The 27,967-nt window shown below is 48.7% G+C and overlaps 1 protein-coding gene across 1 annotated transcript; it reads right to left on the reverse strand.

The window, feature by feature from the left end:
- Positions 1–12,347: 12,347 nt before the first annotated feature.
- Positions 12,348–24,892, reverse strand: Kctd7 (potassium channel tetramerization domain containing 7). The gene is made up of 4 exons (XM_028870149.2): positions 24,403–24,892; positions 21,374–21,543; positions 17,118–17,296; positions 12,348–16,613 (listed from the first exon to the last, which is right to left on the reverse strand). The coding sequence occupies exons 1-4, from the start codon at positions 24,544–24,546 to the stop codon at positions 16,237–16,239; spliced, it is 870 nt and encodes a 289-aa protein (XP_028725982.1). The 5' UTR covers positions 24,547–24,892; the 3' UTR covers positions 12,348–16,236.
- Positions 24,893–27,967: the final 3,075 nt, after the last annotated feature.

The raw sequence follows: 27,967 nt of genomic DNA on the forward strand, positions 1-27,967 counted from the left end.
AAGGCTAGCTCCTGCCTGCAGAGGCCCTAGGGTCAAGCCTCAGGATAAAATAAATAGATAGATAGGTAGATAGATAGATAGATAGATAGATAGATAGATAGATAGATAGATAGATAGATAAAGAATCTGAGTATAACTGAGACCTAAAAGTTAAATAAGTTAGCCAGTGTTATACAGCATTAATAGTGGAGGCACAAACAGAACCTACTTTCTTTTTTTAAAAATTTAAATAACATTTTTTTTCATTCATTTTACATACCAGTTTCCCCTCCCTCCTCTCCTTCCTTCCCCCACCTCCCACCCTTGCTTCCCATCTACCCCACTCCCCATCCACTCCTCCTCCATCTCCATTCAGAAAGGGGCAGACCTCCCATGGGCTTGAACAAAGCATGGCACATCAAGTTGAGGCAGCACCGTCCTCCTCCCCTTGTGTCAAGGCTGGGCGAGGTAATCCAGCATGGAGAACAGGTTTCCAAAAGCCAGCTAAGCACCAGGGACAGGTCCTGATCTCACTGCTAGGAGTATTACAGAGACCCAAGCTACACAACCATCCCCGCACACATGCAGAGGGCCTAGGTCAGTCCCATGCAGACTCCCTAAATGTTGGTCCAGAGTCCATGAGCTCCCACGATCTCGGGTCAGCTGTCCCTGTGGGCAGAACCTACTTTCAATTCCCGTTGCAGGGATGTTAGAGGCAACAGACCAATGTTGTCTGCCTTGTGACATTTTCTAAAAGCCACACTTGGGTTAAAGATTTTGTGGACTGATTTTTGGAGAGTTGGAATGTTGTAGATCCGTATCTCAGACTGTCTCTAGGTCTGCTTAGTAGTCATTTATGACTCACTCTGTCTCTGACTTAATATCCTTTTGACCATCGGTGAAATCCTTGGAATGTATTTGTACATGCCAAACATAGCTTCCACCCATCCAAAAGCCGGGAATGTAAACAGACAGCGTCCGAAGCCTAAAGCAGAGATTTCCCCCACTTTGCTCTAACTCCCTACCCGGTGTCCCCACCAATGTGTTTGGCAAATGCATTCGTGAATGATTTACTCAGTGACCATGAAAAGTTCACATATGATGGTGCATGCCTATAATCCCAGTACGTGGGAGGCTGAGGCAGGAGGATCGGAAATTCATCATCAGCTACATAGTGAGTCTGAGGCCAGCCTTCTCTACATGAGACCATATCTTTTTAAAACAATGTTCATGTAACCACTGCCATGGTGAGTACATCGTCTGGGACCATCTGGACAGTGCTGAGAAGGCCATGGTCACTCACATTTGGAGTGAGTGCTGTGCTGTGTCCACAGGCTCAATACAAGACGCCAGGTATGGTGCATCCGAGTGCAGTCACCAAACCCCAGCCTGAGCTGCCATCCCTGATTTCAGCCTGATCATTTACCAAGTGGGCATTCCTGGGCTCCTCCTCAGCTTTTCCCTCAGTGCCTACTGACAGATTGTAAAACAAAGGTGCCTTTGCTGAGGAGTTACATTCTAGGGGACAGGTCAGTGAGATGGCTAGCTTGGTAAACACACTCAACCAAGCCTGGTGACCTGAGTTCAATCCCTGAGACCCAGAGCTAGGAGAGAACTGACTCCTGCGAGTTGTCCTCTGACCTCCATGCATGTAGCATGGCATGCACGTGTGCAAGCACACACATGTGCGCACGCGCGCACACACACACAAACGTAATGTCCTTCTTAAAAACATCTGGGCATGGCGGTAAACACCTTCACTCTGAGCACTCGGGGAAGAGGCAGGAGGAGTTCTGGAAGTCTGAAGCCAGCCTGGGCTACTGCAAATTTCCGGGACAGCCAGAGAAATTGTGAAACCCTTTCTCAAACTCAACAAAATTTTATTTTAAAATTAAAAATAAGCTGGGCATGGGGGCGCACGCCTTTGGTCCCAGCACTTGGGAGGCAGATTCAGGAGGATCTATGGGAGTTTAAGGCTAGTCTGGTGTACAGAGAGAGAGTTCCAGGACAGCCAGGGCTATACAGAGAAACTGTCTTTAAAAAAAAAAAAAGGAAACAAATAAAAACACTGTTAAATTCTAGGTGGTGGAGTCAACAAATGTACATTAGCTGGTGATGTGTGAGAGAAAATGATACAGGGAAGGGAATAATGCGATGGGGAAATTTGCCTTTGGGGACTGGCAACCATAGCACAAGCTGGTAATACTCAGGTGGCTGACGCGGGAGAATTGTGAGTTGGAGTCCAGCCTTGACTGCAAAACAAGACTCTGTAGGAAGGAAGGAAGGGCGGTAAGTGGACAAGTCCAAGGTCAGCATGGGAAGGAACTAGCTGGAGCATGGACCCTGGAAGTTCTGACTCATTGAGGCCATTAGTGGAACAATCTACCCATCATGCCTTTATCGTTCCTCTGCCAATTTTGATGTTGCTTATTGATTTAAAGGGGAAATGATCATGCTGCGTACTTTCTGCTCCAGTCACAGATGGAAACCTGTTACTAAGTTACTATCTCATATCTTAGTTAAAACACTGGCTTAGTACCAAAAATGATTAATCTGGATGTGCTCATAAACTTCCATTGCCCGGTCTATTTTTTAAATTTAATATTTATGGGTGTTTTGCCAGCATATGTGTCTGTGTTCCACATGCATGCAGTGCCATCAAAGGCCAGAGAGGGCATCAGATTCTCTGGGACTGGGGTTATAGATGGTTGTGAGCAGCTGGGAATTGAACCTGGGGCCTCTGGTAGAGTAGCCAGTGCTCTTGACCGATGAGCCACCTCTCCAGCCCCCTACCCCATCTTGTCATTGGTGTGATTACAATGTCTGAAGATCCACATTTTCTTGTTTCATCTTACACTTGTATCCACTGGCTCCCTTTTTCCCTCCAATTCTGTGTTGGTCTAAATCACAAGTTGGGTAGGAGGGAAGGGGATAGACAATTATCTTGGGAAAGAAGGTAATACGGAGTTGGTCTCATGACTTCACCTGGGAAGGCATGAACAAATGTCTCTTCACCATAGATAGGGCACAGACAACAGACCAAGGAAACCGTCCCATCCAAGCCTGCCCTGCTGAACCACTGTGTTTAATTACGAATACTTAGAGTAGCACAATTTATGGACAGCTACGATACTAAAGAAGGGACCCACAGCACACCCTCAAGCATTTTTTTTTTTTTTGAGACGGTATCTCTAATATCCCAGGCTGGCCCGAAGCTCATTAGATAGCAGAGATTGACTATAAACTTCTGATCCTCCAGCCTCCACACACACACAGCCTCTTGGGGTTACAGGCATGGACGGGCCAGAACACATGGCTCGAGGCCTGTCCTTGGCTGTGGTTGACATCATATATTGTGTTCAGTACAGTGTACTATTTCTCCCAAAGCCAGAATTCAGGGGCTCAGGAATTAAGGGAACAGAATTCAGAGTAGGCCACTGAAGTTTTGCCTCTTGTCCCCAATGACACCAAAGCTGATTCTTTAATATTTTAGATTTGGCCTCAGCTCTTTATTTCTCAGTGTCTAACTAGCAGCCCCTGCTCCTATCCTGCAACCACCCTTGTAAGGCACACAGCTATGTAGAGGGACACACCCTCACAGGCCAGCTCAGTTAGGTCTGTAGTAATTCTGCACACGTTACTCCAGGGCTTTGACGCCATATTTTTGGGACGAGGCCCTCAGACCAGCAAAGCCTCAAGTGTGGATGATGGATTATCCCCTAGTGGTCTTCCCGGGTCTGATCTCAGAACACAAACTCCTGCTTCTTGTGGCCTCAGAACTGCACAAGCGTCTACTAGAAGTCGAGGCTTCCCTAGCCCTTCCTTTTACTTCCCCTTCAGATACATTTGTATTATGTCAGTCCTGTCTCTCAGCACTGTGAGGGAGGGGACACAGTAGAGAGGATTCAAGTGTCAATTTTAGGGTACTCTTTCGTTTATAAGAGGTGATGGTAAGATAAAGAAAGACTCCAGATTCAGGTGAGGAAATACCATTTGCTAGGCAAGGTGTGGAACTGGGAATCGGCCTGAGGCTTTTCTGTATCATGTCTACAAGCTGGTTGGATCATTTAGAGGAAGTGCAGCCATGTGAAGATAGACTGCTGAAGAGCAGAGTTCTCAGGGTTCTTGGGGTGAACTAGGGAAATTCAAAGTCATACCAGAACCTTTGGGAGGATCATGGCTGAAAAGATGGGCCAGTGATGAGGAGTTCTTGTTCTTGCTGAAGATGGGGGTTTAGTTCCTAGCACCTTCGGCCCTCCTGGGAATAACATGTGTGTATTTATGTGTACCGCCTGGCATCCCTGGAGGGCAGAAGAGGGTGTCAGGTCCTCTGAAACAGGAGTTATATATAGAAAGTTGTTGGCCTTCATGTGGGTGCTGGGAACCAAACACCCTTTCTGGCTTCTGGATGTAGAAGGTGCACATGTAGTACACAGACACACATGCACGCAAAACACTCATTGCATACAAATATTTTTATTTATTTATTTATTTATTTATTTATTTATTTATTTATTTATTTTTGGTTTTTCGAGACAGGGTTTCTCTGTGTAGCTTTGCGCCTTTCCTGGAACTCGCTTTGGAGACTAGGCTGGCCTTGAACTCACAGAGATCCGCCTGCCTCTGCCTCCCGAGTGCTGGGATTAAAGGCACACAAATATTTTTAAAGAGAAAATAAAAGCCATGTGGTGGTGGTGCATGTCGGGAGGCAGAGGCAGGTGGACCTCTGTAAATTCAAGGCCAGCCTGGGCTACAGAGTGAGTTCCAGGACAGCCAGGGCTACATAGAGAAACTCTGTCTCAACCCCCACCCCCTAAAAAGAAGAGAAAAAATACCCGGAGTCAGGCATGATAGTGTACACCTGTGATCCCAGCATGTGGGGGTCCAGGAGTAGAGGCAGGAGGATCACTGCAGGTTTAAGGCCAGCCTGGTCCACTACGCAGCAAGCCCCTCAGCCCTCTATGCTGATGAACTAAACTTTCCCCGAGATGAGACAGTAAACGGTTCCTCCTGTACGGTGTTCCTGGCAGGTGTTTGGCTGCAGAAGTGAGAAAGGGAGTGGATGCAGGAAGCATCCGGGGGCTCAGCTAAACCAAGAGGTGTCTGTAGCAACAGCTGAAAAATTTCAGGCGACAACGCGAATGGATTCAAGATACTGGTTGGAGATGCCCGTGCTCCACAATGGGCTATTATAGGAGAGAACGATGACTTCCAGGGTTTTGCCGGCTTTGGTGGACAGTGCAACCTGAGATTGGGAAAACTGATGAAGATGTGTGCGGCAGAGAGGAGTAAAGAACATCCTCTCATAAGTAGACACAGATAATGTGAATACATCATTCAAAGCTGAGGAAAGCAGCCTAGGCAGGATTATAAAGCTGGGTCAATCAACATAGAAATGTGATAGTTATCAACCCGTTGTCCCTCAGCTGCAAATGCACCTCTCACTGCTGTTTCAAGAGGAGGGCGATGGAAATGGAGAAAAAAAATGTGATGTTCCTCTTTGTCGGTAGTGGGCGCTGGCGATCCAGGGAAGGGGACAGGCATTTATTTACCTTCTTGGGCATGCAGCGTCCAGCACCAGCACCTGCCCGAATGCTGCCCAGCCACATTAACCAGCACTCTTCTCCCATGGGTTTATTCTGAAGCGCCCCCAAGCAGGCATCCGAGGACTTCTCTGCCACTGTGTAAGCCATGGCTGTGACTTCTCCAACAAGAGCTGGACCTCAGTTTTGGAGGGAGAAAGGAATTCTTCCCTTGATCTCTAAGCCAACTCTAGGGCAAGGATTTTAAACTCTCAGCCCTGACCCCTAAGGGTGGGCCTTGACCTTTTTAGACGATTGGGCATATGGGTCTATGAAATAGGTAGACAAGCCAAACATTTACTGAAAACAAATCATAAAAGACTGTATTTTAGAATTCTCTGGTGTGTACAATTTTGTCACTAATAAAAGATGAGGGCAAATTTGCGTTCTAGTGAGATGGATAAAGAACTAAATCTTGGGCCGGGCGGTGGTGGCGCACGCCTTTAATCCCAGCACTCGGGAGGCAGAGCCAGGCGGATCTCTGGGAGTTCGAGGCCAGCCTGGGCTACCAAGTGAGCTCCAGGAAAGGCGCGCAAAGCTACACAGAGAAACCCTGTCTCGAAAAACCAAAAAAAAAAAAAAAAAAAAAAAAAAAAAAGAACTAAATCTTAGCTGAATACTTGATGCTGCGGGACATGGAGCATCTCCAGTGGTTTTTCAGAGTTACTACTTTGATTTTATAATAATCCTCAGTGCTGAGAACACCGCTTCACATACATACATAGTACAGAATGGCAGAATGTAGAGGTCTATTTAAGAAACTGTAGCAGGGCCAGTGAGAGGGCCCTCCTGAGAACCCCAACATGCTCAACTGACTTGAGGCTGTCCCCAAACTTCCATGTGCCATACAGGAGTGTGCCACCCCCACTGAATAAAAACGAAACACAATGGCATCAGGGTCGAGATGTGTGTGGAGGCACAGGCCTGCAGTCTCAGCTAGTGGGAGGCTAGCCTAGGCTACATAGTGAGAAGTCTCCAAAAAGAAAGTTTAAAAGGGGCGGGGAGGGGGGTAGGGTGGGAGGACACTGCTGCTGTGACATAGTAGTGCTCCCCTATCATTCACAAAGCCTGTGCTCCATCCCCAGCACGGTATAAACTAGGCAAGGTGCTACATGTCTGTAATCCAGGAAGGAAGCAGAGGTAGGAAGCTTAGGAGTTTTGGTTTTGGGGGTTTTGTTGTTGTTGTTTTCGAGACAAGTTTCCTGGAACTCGCTCTGTAGACCAGGCTGGCCTCGAACTCACAGAGATCCACCTACCTTTTAAAGGTGTGCACCACCACTGCCCCAAAAGATTAGGAGTTAATGATCATCCTTGGCTACACAGTGAGTTCAAGCCCCGCCTGGGATATATGAGACTGTGTAAAACTAAATTAATGGTGAGGCACGATGGCTTGTAACTGTAATTCCAGCACTCAGGAGGCTGAAGCAGGAGGTTTGCTATGAGTTCCAAACCAGTCAGGGAACAACATGAACCTGTCTCAACACAAATAAATATAATAAAATAAAGCAAGATACAGTGACACATACTTTTAATCCCAGTACCTGGGAAACGGAGGCAGGAATATCAGGAGTTCAAAGCTAACGTTGGCTATACAGCAAGTTTGAGGCCAGGCTAGGCTACATGAGACCAGCTCAAAATAAATTAATTAAAAAAAACACAAAAACAATCAAACTCAAAATCAAGTCACAGGCTATAATATATTAAGAGAATTGTCTTAAGTCACCCTCTGTGGATGGATGAATCATAATGTAGAGGGCAGAAAACACTAGAAATTTTGCATGGAATCTCCTTCCAGTTTCCAGTGTTTCAAGATGGTTCCAAGTCTTTCACGCACTTGGCTGGATGTTCCCCTGGTACACAAAAGCCCTGTTTCCATTTGGTGGCAGGTGGGAGGAGAGTTTTAATGATATGCCTTGGACCTTAGATGTCTGTTAGTGACTGGAGGAGGCAGGCACGGTCCCTGGCTGGGTATGTGGCCTGCAACCATAATCCTGCTTTCTCTAAAGGCTGGAGCAAGAACCTTCACTCCCAAGGGTTCAAAGCCAGCTGGGAGACAAGATGCCCTGTCTCAGAAACAGAACAAGAGACCCTGTCTCAGGAATAAAACATGAGACCCTGTCCCCAGCTTGGCACTACTGAGTGGTGACAGAGCCTTTCAGAGGCAGGGGGCCTATCAGGAGGTTCTAGGGCAGCGCTTCTCAACCTTCCTAACACTACAACCCTTTAATACAGTTCCTCGTGTTTTGGTGACCCAACCATAAAAGTATTTTTGTTGTTACTTCATAACTGTAGTTTTGCTACTGTTAGAAATCATAATGTAAATATCTGTGTTTTCCAATGGTCTTAAGCAAGCCCTGTGAAAGGGTCGTTCAACTCCCCGTCCTGCCCCCCCCCAAGGGGTCGAGACCCACAAGTTGAGAACCAACTGTTTTAGATCATTGGAGGGGCACGCCTTCAAAGCAGATTATAGGGCCCTGATCTCTTCTCATTCCCAACCTTGTGGTGAATGGCTTTGCTCCACCACAGGCTCAAAATCAACCTTTTCTCTAAGTCGATTATCTCTGGCAGCTTTTAATTTTTTCATTGTTTCATTCATTCATCCGAGTGTGGATATGTACATGTGAAGGCAAGGCCCATAGACGCTGGTACCCGAGATCAGACCCCCTGAAGCTGGAGTCACAGGTGGTGGTGATCTGCCTGACATCTGTGCTAGGGCCCAAACTCAGGTCCTCTGGGAGAGCAGGGTGCACTGATGAACCCCCTCTCCACCCCCTGTTTTTGCAGAACAGAAGCTGGCACAGGTGGATTCCAGGAACTTTGGATGCTTTTTCAGAACAACTGTGTTGGGGCAAAAATCCTTGCAGCTCAGTAGTTAAGCTGCCCTGATCCAAGCTGGGTGGTGGTGGTGCACACCTTCAATCCCAGCACTCGGGAGGCAGAGCCAGGTGGATCTCTGTGAGTTCCAGGCCAGCCTAGTCTACAGAGTGAGATCCCAACCAGGCACTAAAGCTATACAGAGAAACCCTGTCTTAGAAAAATAGAAAGAAAAAAAAAAAGGGCTGCCCCAATCCAAAGGCTACTCTGACTGTTATTTTATGTTGGGGAGTATGAGATTTTGGAAAAAGAAGTACAATTCTGGCTCCTGGAACTGGTAGGTAACTCCACAGTACGAATTCTACAGTAGCACTGTCAGTTTCCTAGATTTAGAAGCGGGCAGTCACCTAAGGAAGAAATGAAGCACACGAGCTCACAGCGAATTCGAACACTCCCAAGGTGACTGGGAAGAAGCAGCCGTCACAGGTTAACAACTGCCTTCATAGCATCCTACTCACATGTGCTCTTTGTTTAGAAGTCCTGTGAGCGGATAATAGTGTGTGCCTGTCGTCACAGAGGCAGGGGGATTGTTACAAGTCGGAGGCTAGCCTGGGCTACACAGTAAGCACCTATCTCAAACAAAACAAAACAACCAATCAAGCAGAAACAGAGAAGGGAAATGGGAAGGAGGAAGAGGAGGGAGGTGGGGAGAGAGAGAGAGAGAAAAGCTCAAGAACAAGACAGGAAACAAAGGATACAAAGACTTGAAGGGATCCTGCTGTAAATACAACCAAAAATGAAGGTAAATCAGTTCAGAAGACACGTTCACAAAGCCAAAGGTTCACACCTTTGTGTAGAAATCCTGAGTCTAAGGGCAGTGAGCCAAAGCCAGACCTGGAGCAACTGAGCATAGAGCCCAACTCTCCCAACACCACAGGTCCCCGGAAGAGAGGCCATATCCTGGCCACCACCACCCCCAGACACACGGTGAAATGCCCAGTGTGTACGTGCAGGGGTGCAGCTCCACTAGCTCAGGCTTTCCCAGACCTAGGGCCCAGCCAGCAAGCCGTCACTCACCGTGGAGGTCATCCTGAACTCACTGTCGCAGCAGCAAGGTCTTCCTCCACCTCACAGGCACAAGGACAATCAATTAAGGTCAAGGTGGAACCCACAAGGGACCCCAGAACTCAGCAGTGGAATACCAAGGTGAAGGTCAGATTGGGCTCCATGAGAGCCTGCTTCAAAAGAGAAAAAGAAAAACAAACAAAAAGCGCTAAGAATTGAGGGGCCCTTTAGTGTTCTGAGCTTAAGGTTTCCTTTCAACTAAGAGTCACGGTTTCCAGAGGCCTTGAACCATACCAGCTAAAGCTGATTGAACAAAAGGGAATACCGTGTGACACACTTCAGTTCCTAATGCCACCATGACAAATGAAGAGGTGTTGGAGAGGCGGGAAAGACAGAGAAGTGAAGGTGTGTGTGTCTTTTTGTTTTTGTTTGTTTGCTTGATTTCGTGTTTAATTTTCTTTTGAGGGGGTGCTGCATGGGGAGGGGAGGATATGGAGGGACTGGGGATGACCAGAATTAGGATGCATGATGTGAAATCCCCAAAGATGCAATAAGGAAATTACGTTAAATAATAATAAAAAAAGGTGGTGGTGGTGGTGGTGGCGGCGGCAGGTGCACACCTTTGATCCCAGCACTCGGGATACAGAGGAAGGAGGATTGCTGTGAGTTCAAGGCCAGCCTGGTCTACAGAGCTAGTTCAAGACAGTCAGAACTGTTACACAGAGAAATCCTGTCTCGAAAAACCAACCAACCAAACAACCACACACACACAAAAGGTCAGGGTTTGAGCCCGAGGATATGGCTTGGCCTTAGAAGACTTGCTTGGCATATGCAGGGACTGGATCCAATCCCTAGCACTGAACAAGAAAAACAAAAGAGAAGCAGCAGCAGCCTGGCATGTAATCCCTTCCTCTCCATGTAACCCCTTCCCTCCAGCAATAGAGGCAGGACCAGTTCAAAGACAAGCACAGCTACACAGGGAGACTGTCTCCAAAAAAGGAGCGGTGGGGTGCTAGAAAGATGGCCCAGTGTTTAAAAGCATTGGCTGCTCTTCCAGAAGACCCAGGCTTGATTCCCAGCACCACACACATAGCAACTCAAAACTATCTGTAACTCCAGTCGCAGGGGATCTGAAGCCCTCTTCCGGCCTCTGTGAGTACCTGGTTGGTACACACATGGCTCAGACAAAACAGGCATCCACATAAAAATCTGAAAAGAAAAAAAAATAGCCCAGCGTGGTGGTGCATAGACCTTCAATCCCAGCACTTGGGAGGCAGAGACAGGTGTATGTATCTCTGAGTTTGAGGCCAGATCCAGATATTTAAGACCATTGTTAAAACAACAACAACAACAAAAAAGCCTGACTATAGTCAGGAGGTTTCTCCAGTCCCACCCAGCCCACAGCCCCACAGTTACTTATAAAATAATCAGAGGTTTAGTATTAATTACCAATTGTATGGCCTTTGGCAACTTGCTAGCTAGCTCTTATAACTTAACCCATTTTTCATCTATAAGTTGTCATGTGGCCACGGCATTACCAGTCTGCTGGCACCTTGCATCTCCTTGGGCGGTGGTTGGCATCTCTCTCTCCTCTCCTTTCTTCTCTCTGTATATCTGCTTGGATTTCCTGCCTGCCCCTAAGCTGCCTTGCCATAGGCCAATGCAGCTTTATTTATCAACCAATCAGAGCCAAAATATTCACAGCATATAGAAAGACATCCCACAGCACCTGACAGAAATTAGACATTTGTCTCTGGCCATTCTGTTTTCCCCTGCAATGGTCCCTTTGGTCATTACTCCCTCTCACCCTTGAATGTGCCTCAATTCTGTAATAAGCCCCATCATCTTTATTAAAAAAAAAAAAAGCAAAAATCATTGGGGCACGCTAGCCCCTGAACTCCTGGGTTTAATCCTCCTACCTCAGCTTCCTAAGTAGCTGAGACTGTGGGTGCCTGGCTTAAGGAAGCTCTCGGATGTGCTTTTCAAGTTTCCACTGCTAGGCAGGGTAATGCCCAGAGCCTTGGAGGTCGCTATTGATCTGCACCAGGGAGGGCGGTCTCTGCTCGCACCTGAACCCTGGCTCTGCTGTTTGGGTTGACCTGGAAGCTCACCTCCAATGGGTAAGGTGTTATATTGTCAGTGGGCCAGGGACAACACTCAGCAAGGATGAGGCACAGCTTTCATTAACAGTCGGACAAATCAGAGATGTAAGGGGAGCAACTAGACCCGTGGTTCTCAATCTTCCCAATGCTGCAACCCTTTAATACAGTTCCTCATGTTGTGGTGACCCCTAACCATAAGAACGTTCATTGCTACTTCATAACCAATTCTGTTACTGTTAGGAATCGTAATGCCAAGATGTGATACAGGATCCCCAAGGGGTCACGACCCCCCAGGTTGAGAACAATTGTACTAGACAGCTGTGCAGCCCTGAGCACTTCAGAATCCATCTGTGTGGTCAATCCAGGAAGTGACTCCAAGGCGTGTCTGGATGAGGTTAGTCAGGGAGGTGTCACACTCTGCTTTCAGGGGGAAAAAAACAAATTCCATTCATTTCTTCAGGGGTCTTGATCTTAAACACTGAGGCTCATACACGATAATTAGAGCCACTGTTTCTCCCTTGAAAAAGAAGTGGTGATTGGAGAGAGGGATTTGTTGTTGTTAGCGACTTCTTGTGCCGGGGTGGGCACGCTCCTGTCTGAGCTTCCACAGGGGCATTCTCAGGGCGACTTCCCCTCAACTTCAAGCTAGCCCAGAAGTCCAGCGCTGGTCTCCAGGGAGAGCTAGGTTATTATTTATTATTTTATTGTGGCATCCCCAGGCCCCAGATCTAAAGCAGTGGTCAAGAGACATTTGCCAGCAAAGGAGGGATGACCTAAGTCAGTGAAGAAAGGCACATCACCCGGGTTGTAGTCCTTGATTTTAATGTCATCCAAGGGAACTGAGGCTATATATGCAAGAGTAGTCCCAGATAGCGATGTTATTGAACACAAGACCAAAATTATGCAAATGAAGACATTGGGCCCAGCTGACCTCCCACACTCAGAAGTACGTGCCTGTTCCCACGCCCAATCTGTTCCCACATTCCCAATCTAACTCTCCCCAGTACATATATATTTTCCCCAGAATTCCAAAAATATCTCTCTCCCATCCCAGTTCCCAACATCCTACCTTCAGATAAGGGAAGGCTCCCTTAAGAGTTATGGGATGGGCATCCGCTCCAGGCAACAGCATGTGCAGAAGTCCAAGAGAGCTTAACTATTTACATTACGATCAAACACGGTTTAAAAATATGCAGGACACTTGAGATTCTTCCTAGGACCAAAATGCTTTGTGTGAAAAGTGTTTGGGGCGATGTTTGTCTTAAGACTCAGCCCAGCATCGCACAACCATCCCCTCCCCCGCCACCCAGCTTGCTCTGTATTGGAGGTATGTGTTAGTACTCCAGGGAGCACTCGGAACTTGATCAGCCTGGGACACAGAGCTCAGGCTGTTGGTTCGAAATTAGCCTAAAGCCCGAGAGAAAAGAATAGGAGGTTCCTGAGGACTGTTGGCTTTCAACGCAGGAAGTACTGGGCAGCCAGGAGAACACACAGAGGTAGGCTGCGGGTGGTGATGGTTCCTCTATTACATCAGTAACCGTGATAACAGTGAAGTCTCCCCCCTCCCCCAACACACACACACACACACACACACACACACACACACACACACACCTTGGGATGTTGTTTCAATGTGGCTCTCCCTCAGTCTTCTCGGCTGTGACTCTAATTGTATTGCTTTCCGCTGTGGCTGAAGTTGTACCATGTGGTGCCATGAAACCTTTCATCTTCCCAACCAGTGAGCATGTTACCCCGGAGAAAAGATGCCCGAAGTGAAGCAGGAGGGAAACTCTAGGGCAGGCACTTGCTTAGGGCTGATTCAGCAATGAGTGGTCTGACCCCAACCAGATGAGAACCATTGATTGACATGACGCACAAAGGATGTTAAGGATGTACTTCCTGCAGATCAAGGACAAACCTTCCTTACAAGTATTTTGGTCTCAGCCTGTGCAATTGCAACTGGAAAGGGATCAGACAGACAGACAATTTCCACAGACATGACCCCTTTTATTTGGAAGCCATCCTCAGCCGCCACATACAATAGCACATTTCAGAATGGTTTCAGCTTCTCATTAGAGAGGTCCAAACAGGCTGATGAATTCTTTTATTCCATTTAAGAAAAGCCCCAAGAGAGGTGAGTAGAAAGTGAGCGTAGAGGCCCATACAGCAAAGATACACTCTGACATGATACTGGTTTTTGTTTTTGGTGGGTTTTTTTTGGTGGTGCTGGGGAGGGAACCCAGGGCCTTGTGCATAGTAGGTAGGTATTCTATCATGAAACCACATCCCAGATCCCAATATATATTGCTTTATTTTATATTCCATATTTCTATTTCACTAGTCAAGGAAGAATTGTGATTATAATAAATATATTTTTTAGTACAAAGAAAAGTTTCTGTGCTGCAAGAAAGTACAGAAGTCACTGGCTTAAAAATGCAAAGGGTTTTGTTATTAAAAAACACACATACACACACACACACACACACACACACACACACACACACACACACACAAGAAGATTCATCACATGGTCTGCCCTAATATTGCAAACATCAAGTCAACTATTTAAGACAAAAAAGGAATTGAAAGGGGAGGGGGAGGGGAGGGGACTCTGGGCTGGTTATAGAGTGTCCCTCCTCGGCCTGTTCCAGTGGCCTGGAGCATTCTTCTCACAACGACACAGAACATGTCATCCTGAGACTAAAAGAGGGGACGGAAAAAGTGTCTCCAGCAAGTCACAATGTCCTTACCCAGAATCCTTGGGACCTTAAGCAAGCAGCCTGGGCCTGGTTTTTGAGCAGAGCAGTTTTCTCTGTCTTATATTTGTGGGCTCTAAATTTCCAAGCATTGAAGGAACGGAAAGAGTCCCAGGCCCAGTTCCTAACAGCCCCAGGCTTACCTGTCGGCTCTCTACTCATATGGACACCATCCTCAACAGTATGCGTCACTAGCTATTAAAAAAGAAAGGAACAGAGCCAGGTGTGGTGGGACATGCCTATACCCCCAGAGCACTGGGGAGGGGGGTAGAGGCAGGAAGGTCAAGAATATAAGGCCATCCTTAGCTATACAGCTAATCTGAGGCCAACCTGGGCTACATGAGGCCCTGTCCAAAAAACAGAAATAAAATCTATTTAAATAAAGAACTTCTTTGCTACGACAAGGCCAGAGCCATGGTGTTGGGCTAAGCGCCAAGCAGGGGCATCAGCATCCCAGAAGATGCTATTATTTGCTGAGGAGAACAGAGAGAGCGGGTGTCCTGGAAGATGACTGCTACTCTCTCCCTCTGGGACCTCAGTCTCTACCTCTGTTACACTCCGAGTGAAGCACAAATTCAAAGCCATGTGTTTCCGCCAGAGCCCGGGGAAGCCACTGCCCTCCACCTGTGTGCAGGAATTTAGCTCAGTGCCCAGGCCTTGGCCTTCTAGTTCTCGGAAGCACATGGATGCTCTTAACCCCCGAGTGCCTCACTGGACCACTCTGATCCTACAGGACTGATATTGGTGGTGCCGCCCTTAACAACTCCTTACATTAAAGAAAACGTTGAATTAAAAAGAAAATCCTACCCAGGAATGGTCAAGGACACCCATGATTACTCACTGTGCAGCCTGGACATGCAATGCTCTCAGAGGAGAGCTACACGACTCTCTCTTTAGGGGATCCGTGTTGCACCCTGACTGAAGAGAAAGAAATTCTTGTGGGCTGTTTTCTCTTTCTGAAACAGGAAGTAGAACACATAAGTCTACTTCCATCACCTTCAGCCCCCAAGATGGCTGCGCCTCCAACCCAGGACTTACGTTCCTCGGCCCCGACCCTGGAGAAACAATACCAAAGAAAGAGGCTGCCCCTTCCGGCGGTCCACCACATTGGATCCTAACACAAGACTTGGCAGCCGGCTGTGTTCTCGGCCCCCCGAGAGGGATGCTACATGTCAAGAGATCTAGACTCCGTGTCTGCCTGACTTGGGGAATCGTCAGTCCTGTGAGAGGATGACTCTGCAAGGAAGGTAAAGCCAAAGCCCCAGGGCAGGGCTGTAAACATTGTTTTTGTTTTTTTTTTCCTAAGGCCCAACTGGTACATGGCTTTGGCAGCGGTGGTTAATCTCAAAGAGAAGGTGACAGGCATGTTCTGGGAGCACAGGATGTATCTTTCCACATCTAACACAAGGTGCTTCAGGCACCGGAAGAGCAAGGAGCACACTGGGAGGGAAGGGACTCTCTCTTCTTTGGCCAGGGCTACAGGGTGATACTTGGGTAAATCCCCTACCCCACTCCTTATTCCGACTAACACCCCGGGCACAGGAATGTTGGGGCGGGGTGAGAAAGTGGCGACACCTCCTTCAGTGACAAGGCTCTGCCGTGGGCAGAAGCGCTCCCGCACAGTGTCAAGAAGGTATCGAACCTCTCTGGACTCCCAGTGACGTCCTCACTAGGTCCCGTGGCCTCCAGTGAAGACCGCCGCCGCCGCCATGCCTCGAGGAAAAGACCGGGTGAGAGCAGACTGAGTCCCCGAGGTGGCGGAGCCAGGGAGACAGACGGCAGCAGCCCCCGAGCCTCTGCATCTGTGCCTCAGCACGCTGTCCTCACCTCGGCAGGTTCTGGGACAGTCAGCAGCTCCTCTGGGGATCAGACTCCCGGAGCCACCCCAGAGGATGGACGGACAGCCTCCTTCATGGGACCCTTGCCTAGCAGGCCTGCTCACCACCACGTGATTTTGAACTCATAGATGGGGCGTTTGCAGTAGTAGTGGTTGACCAGGTGCTTGTCGCACACCCCGATGCACTGGTGGTCCACTGTGAGGCCCTGGGCTGACAGGTCCGTGACCAGACAGTGCAACAGGTCGTACACGTCAGCCACTGCCTCCCAGGGCCCGAAAGACACGTCCACTTCACAGTGGTGCTCAAAGAGCTGTCCGTCACTCTCGCTCCGCTCAAAGCGCAGGGAGTTGAGGAGCGGACACTCGTAGGGGGTGATGGGCATCTCTTCCTTGAAGACACAGACTTTGAGCTTGGCAAAGCGGGCCTTGCGCTGGACTGCGCGCAGCCGGGCAATCTCCACGATCCGCTCCAAATGGTCTGCAGGGTTTGACGACAGCCGTCAGTGGACGGAGGTGGAATAGAGGGGACAGACAGACAGACAGACAGACACACACACACACACACACACACACACACACACACAACAGGGACATACACCCAGTGACAGGAGGCAGAGGGGAAGAGGCTGATTTCACAAGGGGACTCCACGGACTCACAGGAAGGGCACCCTTCAACAAGGCCCAGTTGCTTTCCAAAGCTAGGAAACCCACACAGGGTGAGGGCAATCCTCTTAAAATTGGATCTGCCGGCAGTCCTGGGAAGACTGTGGCGGGTGTGTGTGTGTGTGTGTGTGTGTGTGTGTGTGTGTGTGTGTGTGATGTTCTTCCCCACTTGAAAAGCCCCAGTGTCACTGAAAGAGGGGAAGGTTTCCTCCTAATCTGGATGCATGCTGGACCTAGCCACTGTTGGGAAAGGCCTAGGATCTGAACGAAGCCTCTGCCACCCCCTTTTCCCAACTGTGCAGGCCAGCTGACCTCTCACCTTTGTAATAGGGCATGAGCCCCAGAAAGGCCTGGCGCACCTTCTCGCCCTTCAGAGGCTGCATGTTCTCCAGCTGCTCCAAGAGGGGCCCGATGGCATAGTACTGGGCCTCTTTGTGCACCGCCCGCACGTGCTCCCGGGGTGGCAGGTCCCCCGACCGCAGGAAGTTCAGCACATCTCTGTGAGGAGAAAGGGTGAGAAGGAGATAAGGACCACGGGGCTTGCGGGCGGGGTGCCAAGGTGGCTAGAGCAGAATGGGGGCCACACTGCCAGCTGTATAACACATGACCTTTGTGTGCCTTGGTATCGTCACCTATAAAATGAAAGAAAGTAAGAACATTACCTCACTGGGCGGTGGTGGCGCACACCTTTAATCCCAGCACTCTGAAGGCAGAGGCAAGCGGATCTCTGTGAGTTCGAGGCCAGCCTGGTCTACAGAGTGAGTTCCAGGACAGCCAGGGCTACACAGAGAAACTCTTTCTCAAAAACAACAACAAAAAAGTTCAATCATAACATAAATGCATGTATAATACAATAATTGTAGCTTTACAAATCCAGTATTAACAACAACAAAATTCTACTTGTCTCACATCCTTACCAGTAGTAGTATTCTGTAGCTATGTGGAGAAGACAAAATACCAAACAACTCAGAAACTAACTGGCTTCACAACTAAGTAAAGCCATATTTAGTTTCTTAAAGTACATGGTCAGTTCTTTTTTTCTTTGTTGGTTTTTTGAGATGGAGTTTCTCTGTGTAACTACCCTGGCTGTCCTGGAACTCTCTCTGTAGACCAGGATGGCCTCAAACTCACAGAGATCTGCCTGTCTCTGCCTCCCAAGTGCTGGGATTAAAATCATGAACCACCACCCAGAATATTCAATCCTTCTAATCTTCTTCAGATTCTTTAGTTAGTGCTGAGAGTAATAATACTCAGAACTATTGTCAGTAGTTATGGGAAGACAGTGAGTAAACCCCCAGATCAATCTGTTACGTCAATAATTAATCTAAACTATAATGCAACAAGAGCTAACACTATTTTTTGGTTTTATTTTTGTTATTTTGTTTCTCAAGACAGGGTTTCCTGGATCTCACTCTGTAGCCCAGGCTGGCCTCAAACTCAGAGATCTGCCTGCCTCTGCCTCCCGAGTGCTAGGATTAAAGGCGTGTGTCACCACCTGACTTAACACTAAGTATTAATCTGCGTTAGCAACTAATCATGTGCATTTGGTTCTTTTAATTACATTATAGGGCAGGTTCTTAGTTCCGGTCTATAAATGAGGCCCCCCGGGCCCTAAGAGGTTATGGAAAACACTTGTTGAAGGAGCCACAGCTGGCAAAGGCTCAGGTCCAGACACACCTGGCTCCGAGCCTACAACCGCAATGGACCTGACTTCATGAGAAGCAGTCAAACCAAAGTCCTGTGTGCACAAGGAGGGACTTCTCCAGAAGCCCTAGCAGCCCCCAGGACGGCAGTGTGGATGCATGAGCTACAGCAGCAGACGTGTGTGTTCCCTTTTTAACGCCCTGACCTCACACTCTGAATCTTTGGAAAACTCCATCTACTGCCGGGAGACCTCCGGCATCCCAAGCACGAAGCATCCCAAGCACGAACGCCACTACATCCTGCTTTCTGCTACAGTTTTGCCACTTTCCAGCCAAGGCCAACAGGGCACCGGCATATCTAAGCCTTGATTTGGATCCTGTTCTCCCTCCCTACAACCGTCTTAAAGATCTTGAGTTCACTGTTTGGTTTCAAGCGTGTGAATATGTGCACAGAGGACAGGCACACGGTGGAGGGCAAAAGTGCCAGATCCCCTGGAACCGAAGTTACAATCTACAGAGAGCGACCTGACGCAGGGGCTGGGACTTGAACTCAGGTCGTCTGCAGGAGCAGTCCACACTCTTAACCACTGAGCCATCATCCCTCTAGCCACCCCCACCCCCTTGAATTCAGTCCTCTGGGATCTTCAATAAACCCTTCTGAGGGCTGACAAACAGAGCCCTGGGCAAGGCCCCGCTAAGAGCTGCCAGCTGCGGCCAGCACTTTCCTCCCCAAATGGCCTGCAAACAAAAATCTTTTTATAGTTACAGAGTGGTGTGACACTTTGTTTTCTCACCATCAGAGGCAGCTGAGAGCCCACTGGGGAAAAGCAGACACTGAAAAACAAATTATTTGGCCAGAGGCTCCTTTCTGAGGACAAAAATGACCCTTGTAGGCCAACCTTACTTGAAGGTCAACACAAAGATGTATAGAGCAGTTGAAGAGTTTCTGCTTCCCCGGCCAACAGTTCAAGGTCAAGCCAATCCTCCCATCATCTCCACAGTTAAGACTGAAGGAACAGAGCCCACCAGACATCTATGTTGTGGAATATTATTTTAAGATGTGTTATATTTGTTTATGCTGTCTAATGAGGCAATGATGTGCTGCATTCTTTTATGTTGCATTTGTTTAGCTCTGTGAAGCTGTGTGACTTGCCTGTCTAAAACTCCTGATGGTCTAATAAAGAGCTGAACAGCCAATAGCGAAGCAGGAAAAGGATAGGCGGGGCTGGCGGTCAGAGAGAATAAATAGGAGAAATCTGGGAAAAAGAAGAAAGAGCAAGAGAACAAGGAGAGGAGGATGCCAGGGGCCAGCCACAGAGTAAGAGTGAAAGAAAGATATACAGAAGTAAGAAAAGGAAAAAAACCAGAGGCAAAAGGTAGATAACTTAAAGTTAAGAAAAGCTGGTAAGAAACAAGCCAAGCTAAGACCAGGCACTTAAGTAAGAATAAGCCTCATTGTATGATTTATTTGGGAGCTAGGTAGCAGGCCCCCCAAAAGAGCCAAAGACCAAAGAGTAGAAGAAAAAACCAACAACACAGCAACAATCATTTCTCATATCAACAAGGAAATTGGCGGCTGGAAGGATGGCTCAGCGGTTAAGAGCACTGGCTGTTCTTCTAGAGGACCCAAGGGCAGTTCTCGGCACCCACAACGGCAGCTCACAACTGCTTGAGACTCCACTTCTAGGGGATCCAACATCCTACTGCGGCCTCTAAGGGTATCCACATACAAGTGAAACACACCCATAAATAAATCTTAAAAAAAAAAAAAAACCGCTGGCCGGGCGTTGGTGGCGCACGCCTTTAATCCCAGCACTCGGGAGGCAGAGCCAGGCGGATCTCTGAGAGTTCGAGGCCAGCCTGGGCTACCAAGTGAGCTCCAGGAAAGGCGCAAAGCTACACAGAGAAACCCTGTCTCGAAAAACCAAAAAAAAAAAAACAAAAAAAAAAAAACACCGCAATGAAACTGAGACAGTATAAGGTTTGTCAGAAGTGTTTTCATGGGAAGGTATACAAATCACATATACATTTCTTTAGGAGATATATATATATATATATATATATATATATATATATATATATCAGATATATTGAGGCTGTGGGGTGTGTGTGTGTGTGTGTGTGTGTGTGTGTGTTGTCGTCATTATTAAAATCCCAGTAACAATACAAGTTGTTTGTTTGTTTAAGGTTTTCTTAGCAAAGTGAAGGCACAGCAATCCGGCATCAGCCTTTCCTTCCCCTTTTTTTGTTTTAAACCACCGCAAGCCTCAGAGTCACAGTTACAGACCATGCCCTCTCCCTGTTGAGGAGGTGGTGGTATCTGCTGAGTGTTGAGTCAGGGTCTTGTTATAGAACCCGAGCTGGCCTAGCGACACCTGTAATCCCCGTTTCCACCTCTCAAGAGCTGAGCTTATCCGCCGAGTGCCACTGTGCCAACACACAGGGTATCACTGAGCTCCAGGACCTAAATGTAAAGGTTTTCCCCAGACGTTTTTTTGACATTCTCTGACTCCTAGTGCATCCCTCTCCATATAGATAATGACTCCCCAAGTCTCAAACTGAACAGGATGGAACAAGTGCCACAAAGTCCTGCCAGTGCACGGTGGTGGTGCTCGCCTTTAATCCCAGCACTTGAGAGGCAGAGGCAAGAGGATCTCCGAGTTCAAGGCCAGCCTGGTCTACAGAGTAAGTTCCAGGACAGCCAGGGCTACACAGGGAAACCCTGTCTCAAAAGAATTTTGTTTTTCTCTTGCTATCTCCAACTCCTCTGGCAAAGCAACTAAGCATTTTAATGCAAGTCAATAAGAACAGTTATTAAATTCCACCCCAGGATATCTCCTCTGGTACCCTGGAATACGCCAACACCCAAGACGGAATCCCAGGCTACCGGCTTGCTAGGACTATGGAGCTGATGGTAAAGGAAGAGACATACCCGAAGTGTGTGCCATCTCGGTCAATGAAGTACCGGCCCTCGGAGTCTGTGGGGATGTAATGTCGCCCGCTGAACATGGCAGCCAGCATGGTGTCTTCATAGCGCCGCAGGGTAGACAGGCGTGTGGTAAAGTGAGCCCCTCCAATGTTAAGGGGGACGACCTCAGGAAACTGGAAAGAGACCACCACAGCTTTCAGACTGGCCAAGGTAACGAGAGCAGGGCTCCTCCATGGCTGTCTGCCTAGGTCTGATTAATATCGCACCGGTCACTTAGTTACTCAGTCTCAGGGACCATCTGAACACCGTCTTTTTGTCCTCTTTCCTTGAGCATCAACCACCAAGTCCTGCTCGTTCCGCCTGATAGCTCTTAAATCAGGTCTCCCTTCAGCCCAACCCCACAACCTCTGCTCAGCATCTCTACATCTCCTTCCTGAACTCAGCATCTCTACGTCCTTATTCATGCTGTTTCCTTGGCCACCAACGCTCTTACCGGCCTCCTCCTGTCCAGCTAGCGAATGAAATTGCCAAATGCAGTGGTGCAGGTTGTTGACTGTGTAAGCACCTGGATGAGCGTCGCCTGTGAACCCAGGTGTGTGCCCTTGTCTAACTTACACCAAGGCACCGGAGGAATTAGCAGTATTGGTTTATTCCCTGAGTTTCTGTGACCGCTACTGCTCTGTCATCCTTTTCCTGTCCCCAAGACAGAATTATGTACATATTCCTTCATCGTGCCTTCATGACATGCCAACTAGAACGATACAATGGCAATCACTTCCCTGTGAACCCATTTTACTAGATGCCAGGCATCCCACAGACACAAAGATGGTGTGTGCTGGCCAGCCGTGAACAGAGACCAAGAGCTGGTTTTGAATGCATCGAGGCATTCAGTCCTCAATCTTTTCTTTTTATCCAGAGACTTCACATATGCTATGCTGGAGCTCTACCGTGGAACTTCGCCCTCAGCACCCCCAATCCTCAGGCTCCACCTCACTCCATTCCTCTCCTGCTCGGTCTGTAGTGATTGCTTAGTCTCCAAGTCAACTAAGGTTCTGGTGGCAAGGGCTAAGTGAGGACAGAACAATGAGGGCAAAGGTCAGCCTTGGGACCCTCACAAGGGCCCCTTCTTAAAATGCTCGAGAATTAAAAAGAAAAAAAAAAATCTTTCAGTGCTCTATTTTTTCCAAACTATATATGAAAGAACTGTCTCCAGGTCTAACTTTCCCACAAACTGCCTCCAAATCGACTAAAATTTTATCCCAGCATCAATTTTATGTCTTTTTCAATGTTATAACATCACTCAAGCTATGGTGGAAGTATAAAGTGTATATGTGTATCTAAACAATCCTTTCCCCCGTTTTCACAAATCCTTTGCTTGAAAAAACCACAAAGGACAGAGCTGGGCATGGTGGAGCACACCTCTGATCCCAGCACTTGGGAGGCAGAGGCTGGATAATCTCTCTGAGGCCAGCCTGGTTCTGCATAGTGAGATAGGCTAATCAGGGCTACATAGAGAGGCCCTGTCTCATAGGAAAAAAACAAACAAACAAACAAACAAACAAAATGGTACAAATGATGAAATAAAGCTTATTTACCTAAGACCTGCCTTACAGTAAAAACTAAACTTCACAAAGTCAAATAATGAAACAGGCAGGATTCACAATTCTAAGTAAGAACTCAACTCTGTTTTTGAGACAAAGAGTCTGACTTTATAGCCTTGGCTGTCCTGGAACTCACTATTCACACCAGGCTGGCCTTGAACTCACCACGCCCAGCAAATTCAACTCTTACAGTGCAAAGCACCTTCTGCTTTTCTCCAGAAACCCTAAACCCATTCTCGGTACATGTCAATCAGATCTCATTTTAGTATGATGCTTTGCACTTCTGGAGTTCTTTTTTAGAGGCAGTTCATACTAATCCACTTCTTGGTACCATATGTGAAACAAAAAAACTGAACAGAGTTCTAGATACTGCATGGAGGGATGTGATTCACAGGAAGCTGGGAGTGAGCACCTGGCCTGCAGTCTGTGAGCTGTGTGCCTGTTCCCTCAAACCACATCTTTTGCCCAATGACAGTGCACACACACGCGCGCACACACACACACAATAGCACCACTGTGTCTCTATTGGCTCTTTTCCCCGACTGCAGAGTTATGTCTAGAATTTTGCTGATTTTCACAAGTTTCCCACGATGCTGGCAATCCGGGGCTTCTGACCCCTAACGCAAAGTATTCTACAGCAGCTGCTACCTGAGAGCCTCACCCAGCCAGCCCCTTCAGACAACTCTGTCTGCTGAGTCTCCACTTCTGTATTCATCTTCCTGTTTAATCTCGAGGGTCATTTCGGGTGCAAAGTGTCACACACATGAAGGACTGCTAATGAAGCCACAGTGTGCCACAGTACAGCAACAGACGATCGAGGACCCCGATCCCACCATCTCTGCTCTAGAGTTCAAGCCTCCTTTTCCCGAATTTATCACCTTTATGTCCTCGTTCATGCTGTTTTCTTTGCCCCAAATGCTCAACCACTCATTTCTATCCATCTAGCAAATGAAATTAGTTGCCCCATGTGGTAAGGACGGTTGTTCACTGCAGGAAAGCAACTGGATGGGAGTGGTCGGCCCGCTCGGGTGTGTCCTTTTCCTAAATCATACCAAGGCACCATACAGTGTATCTGAACACAGCTTTTTCCACCACTCTCTAGACAGCTGGCGAATACACCTGGGAAACCCAGGGCCTCCTTTTGGATTGTATGGAGCATGCTATGTGCTGAGGAGTCCGGAGTCCTCCTCTAGTGGATAAAAGGTGAGATAGGATACAGGGATGGAATCGAACATCCTGGTGGCTACAGAGAATGGGAAGGAGTGGTGCAGGTGACCCCGGGCAGGGAGGACACACCTAGTGCAGGAGAAGCATCAGGGGTGGATAGCTCCTTGGGGGAGGCTCACCTCCCAAGGTCAGTTCTACAAGGCACCGGTCTCTCCCGTGCTTCCCATCACGTCCTCCCTTCCCCCCATCGCTCGGTCCAGGTACCTCCTGGGGCAGCAGGGGCAGCCCGTGCCCCGCCTGCGTGGCCGTAGGAGTGGCCGGCTCCAGGAAGTCGTCTTCGGCTTCGGAGCTGGACATGGCACCGTCCGAGTGACGGCTGTCTGGCTCCCGCCCGGTGACTACCACCATCCCTCTGGCTCTGGGCGGTGGGCGCGGCTTCGGGTAGGCGGGTGGGCGGAGGCCTGGAGAACTAAAGCCAAGCGGGGCCTGACATGACGAGATGGGCCGCCGGTGGGCGCCAGACGCCGAGGGCCTGCGCGCAGGTAGGGTGTCGTGGGTGCAGCCTCCCAAACAGCCTAACGACCACCGCGCCTACAGCTAGTCGCAGGGCTGCTGACCTAGCCGCCTCCTGCTATTGGCCGAGCCTTCGCTGGCTCCGCCCTGATTGTCAGGAGGCTCGCCCAATCACAGAGGAAACAGGTCGGCCTGCAGCCGCAGTGGCCACGGGCTTGCCCGACTCTGATTGGCTCTCTGACTAACAAGCGCGCGCGCGCGACGCCGGCCTGCTCCAGGGGTTTGGCTTAAGGGGAGGTGATCACCGAGCGCCGACCTCGATCGCAACCGCCGCGTGGCCCCGGCGCCGCAAATCGGAACCGGGCGCTTCTTGCTATTGGCCGAGATTTCGTGGCTCCCGCTGTGATTGTCAAGGACATCGCCCAATCAGAGGAGAGATTCGTTTGGCCTCGAGGCGGGGTGGCTGTTGGTCGACGGCTTGGCTTGTTCCACTCTGATTGGCTCGCTGACTAACGGGAGCGCTACCTCCCTTGGTCCAGGCCGCTCACCTAGGGCAGCGGTGTCTCTACGCGGACTTGCATTTCCCCAGCGATCACAACGCAGGGAGTATCTCTGGCCTGACCCGGCCGCCTTCTGCTATTGGTAGAGTGCGATTTAGCCCCGCCCTGATTGTTAAAGGTCTGGTCCAGCCATAGAGGAAACACGTTCGGGCCTTGAGCCGGAGTGACGGCTGGCAGCCGGCTTGCCCATCGGCCCCACTCTTATTGGCCAAATAACTAATGGGCACGCGCTCTGCACTCCCGATGCTCAACGACAGCGCCGGTCCGGGGCGCGGCCACCGCAAGGACCAACCACGCAATTGCTTCCTGCTATTGGCTGTGCCCTCGGTGGCTCCGCCCCTGATTGGCAGGAAGCTCGCTCATAGGGGCAGCGCCTCGGCCGGGTTTTCATTGGCTCTCTCATTAGAGAGCGCGAAGCTCCAGGCCACTCTGCCTTCACCGGCCTTGTGCGTCCTGGGCAAGCGCCCATCCAGTTCTAGCTGGTTTGCTCCATAGTAAAGAGAGGCCTGGGCAGGGTGTCTCTGAGGATATGTCGAGGAGGGCTGAAGATACAGGCGGTGGAGAAGATGGAAATCGAGCCCTGCAACAACGTGGCTGGCCCTTCTGGAACCACAAGGGCATGGCTGCTGTGCTAGGCGTGGACTCACACAGGAATCTGAAGAAGAAGAAAAAAAAACAACCCAGGCTTGGTGGCTCACATTTTTAATCGCAGCGACTTGGGAGGCTTAGACAGAAGGATTTCTGAGAATTCAACTCTTGTATCTAATAATAATAATAATAATAATAATAATAATAATATAACAATAATGATAGAGTTGGGCATGGTGATTCATACTCTACTTGGGAGGTGGTGACAGGAGTCAAGGCCAGCCTTGGATAGGTAGCATATTTGAGTCCATCTTGGGTTGCAAGAGGGGGAAAAAAATCCACTTACAAGGAAAAAATAAAAACCATGGAGAAAAAAAAAAAAAAAAAGAAAACCCCAAATAGGAACCATTGAGATCAATGAGTGACAGCGCCTCCTGACAGGTTGGCAAAGAAGCCCTATAGGTAGACGACAAGATGGCAAACAGAGCAGGCGCTTCACCAAGAGCAAAAGCCAGCACTCCCACACCCATCCCCTAGCCCCTCCCCACAAGCAGGGTCCCCTTCTCACTTAGACCTGCCCAGACATGCCATGGCTTTCATGATGTTATGGGTCTGTCAGCTCCCTCCTGTTTATTTAAATTGACCAATCAGATATAAGGGGATGGAGAGCCGTCCTGTATCACTAAAAGACTCAAGTCCTCCTTTAGGTTGAATTTCTGACTCCCTTCTTCCCTGGTGGGGAGTCTGTCTTTTGCTGTGCGTGTGACTTCAATAAAACGGGGCTGACTGCTGAGTCCTTGCCTTTCCTGCTTTCTCATTCTTTGGACCGGACAGAGAAAAAGAATCCATACCTGCCACTCTAGATGACCTCACCATGATGGTATCATCACCTCTGCACCAGGACACAGCTGGAAACAGGCTCTTCCAGAGGCCCTTCCCAGCTAGCCAGATGCAACACACCTCAGTCACTGGGCAACCGTGACCTCTGTTGAGGAAGGCTCCTTCAGGAAAAGCCCTGTGCCTCTCAGCAGCTCCAACAGGCTTTGTCTCCTGTTCGGGTAAACCACGTAGAGAGAAAATCAGAGATCTAATCAAAATGGCCACACTGGGAAGAGTCCTGGTACTTCCAAGTTCATTTGAAAACTGACATGAACTTGAGGTTTAAGCAGATGGATTGGGTTAGAAGAGTAGGGCTATGCATAACGAAGCAGCCCAGTCAAGGTGTGGGCTGTCTTGGTTTTGACTCTGTAAGGCGGTCCAAAGAAATCCTTTCAGCTTGAGACAAGGATTACAATCCTCTCCAGGGATTGTGAGTGGGTGTCTATTTGTGAGCATCTGCTGTTGCTAGAATCTAAGATGACTTGCAGACTTAGAACAATAACTGAACACAATGAGGAGAACCCGAAAGAGGACATTGCCAAAAGTGGACAGATGTCTCAGTCATCTTTTTGCTTTCAATGGTGAGGCGACTGGGATATGTTTAGGCAGATAACTCACGGGACAAACATGCCTATGTAGAATCAACCAGGACTCTGACACAAAGAAAAGGAGACAGACAAAATGAGGACGCTGATGTCAGTCAGGCTTTCGTGCTGCTTTGTGGATGTGCAGTACCCTTGGAAGCCAGAAGAGGGCATCAGATCCCCTGGAGCTGGAGTTAAGGTTCTTTAAGCTGCTCAATGAGCAGGCTGGGATCAGACAGAACTCAGGTCCTAGGAGAGAGCAACAAGTGCTCTTAACCACGGAGTCATCTCTCCAGCCCAGATTTTAGCTTTTAAATTACTTTTTCACTGAGTTCCTAATGTGCTCTCATACTTTTGACAGAAATGGAAAATGAAACCAGGGCATGGAGACGCAGACCTGGTATCCCAGCACTTGGGACATGGATGCAGAAGGTCCTCCTCAGCTACATAAAGAGTTAGAGGCCAAGCCGGGCGGTGGTGGCGCATGCCTTTAATCACAGCACTCGGGAGGCAGAGCCAGGCGGATCTCTGTGAGTTCGAGGCCAGCCTGGGCTACCAAGTTAGCTCCAGGAAAGGTGCAAAGCTACGCAGAGAAACCCTGTCTTGAAAAACCAGCCTGGACTTTTTGAAGTCCTGTCAAGGGAGAAAAAACAAAACCCACCAACCTAACCAATTTCCTCTCCTCCTCATGACAATTAGAGTGTT

The sequence above is a fragment of the Peromyscus leucopus genome, chromosome 23, assembly GCF_004664715.2.
Source record: "Peromyscus leucopus breed LL Stock chromosome 23, UCI_PerLeu_2.1, whole genome shotgun sequence".
Taxonomy (NCBI): domain Eukaryota; kingdom Metazoa; phylum Chordata; class Mammalia; order Rodentia; family Cricetidae; genus Peromyscus; species Peromyscus leucopus.

Coding starts and splice junctions, on each gene's coding strand:
- Kctd7 (XM_028870149.2), bottom strand. CDS start 24,546: ATGGTGGTAGTCACCGGGCGGGAGCCAGACAGCCGTCACTCGGACGGT. Junction 17,297..21,373: donor CGAGATGGCACACACTTCGG/GTATGTCTCTTC, acceptor TTCTCCTCACAG/AGATGTGCTGAACTTCCTGC. Junction 16,614..17,117: donor GCTCATGCCCTATTACAAAG/GTGAGAGGTCAG, acceptor CAAACCCTGCAG/ACCATTTGGAGCGGATCGTG.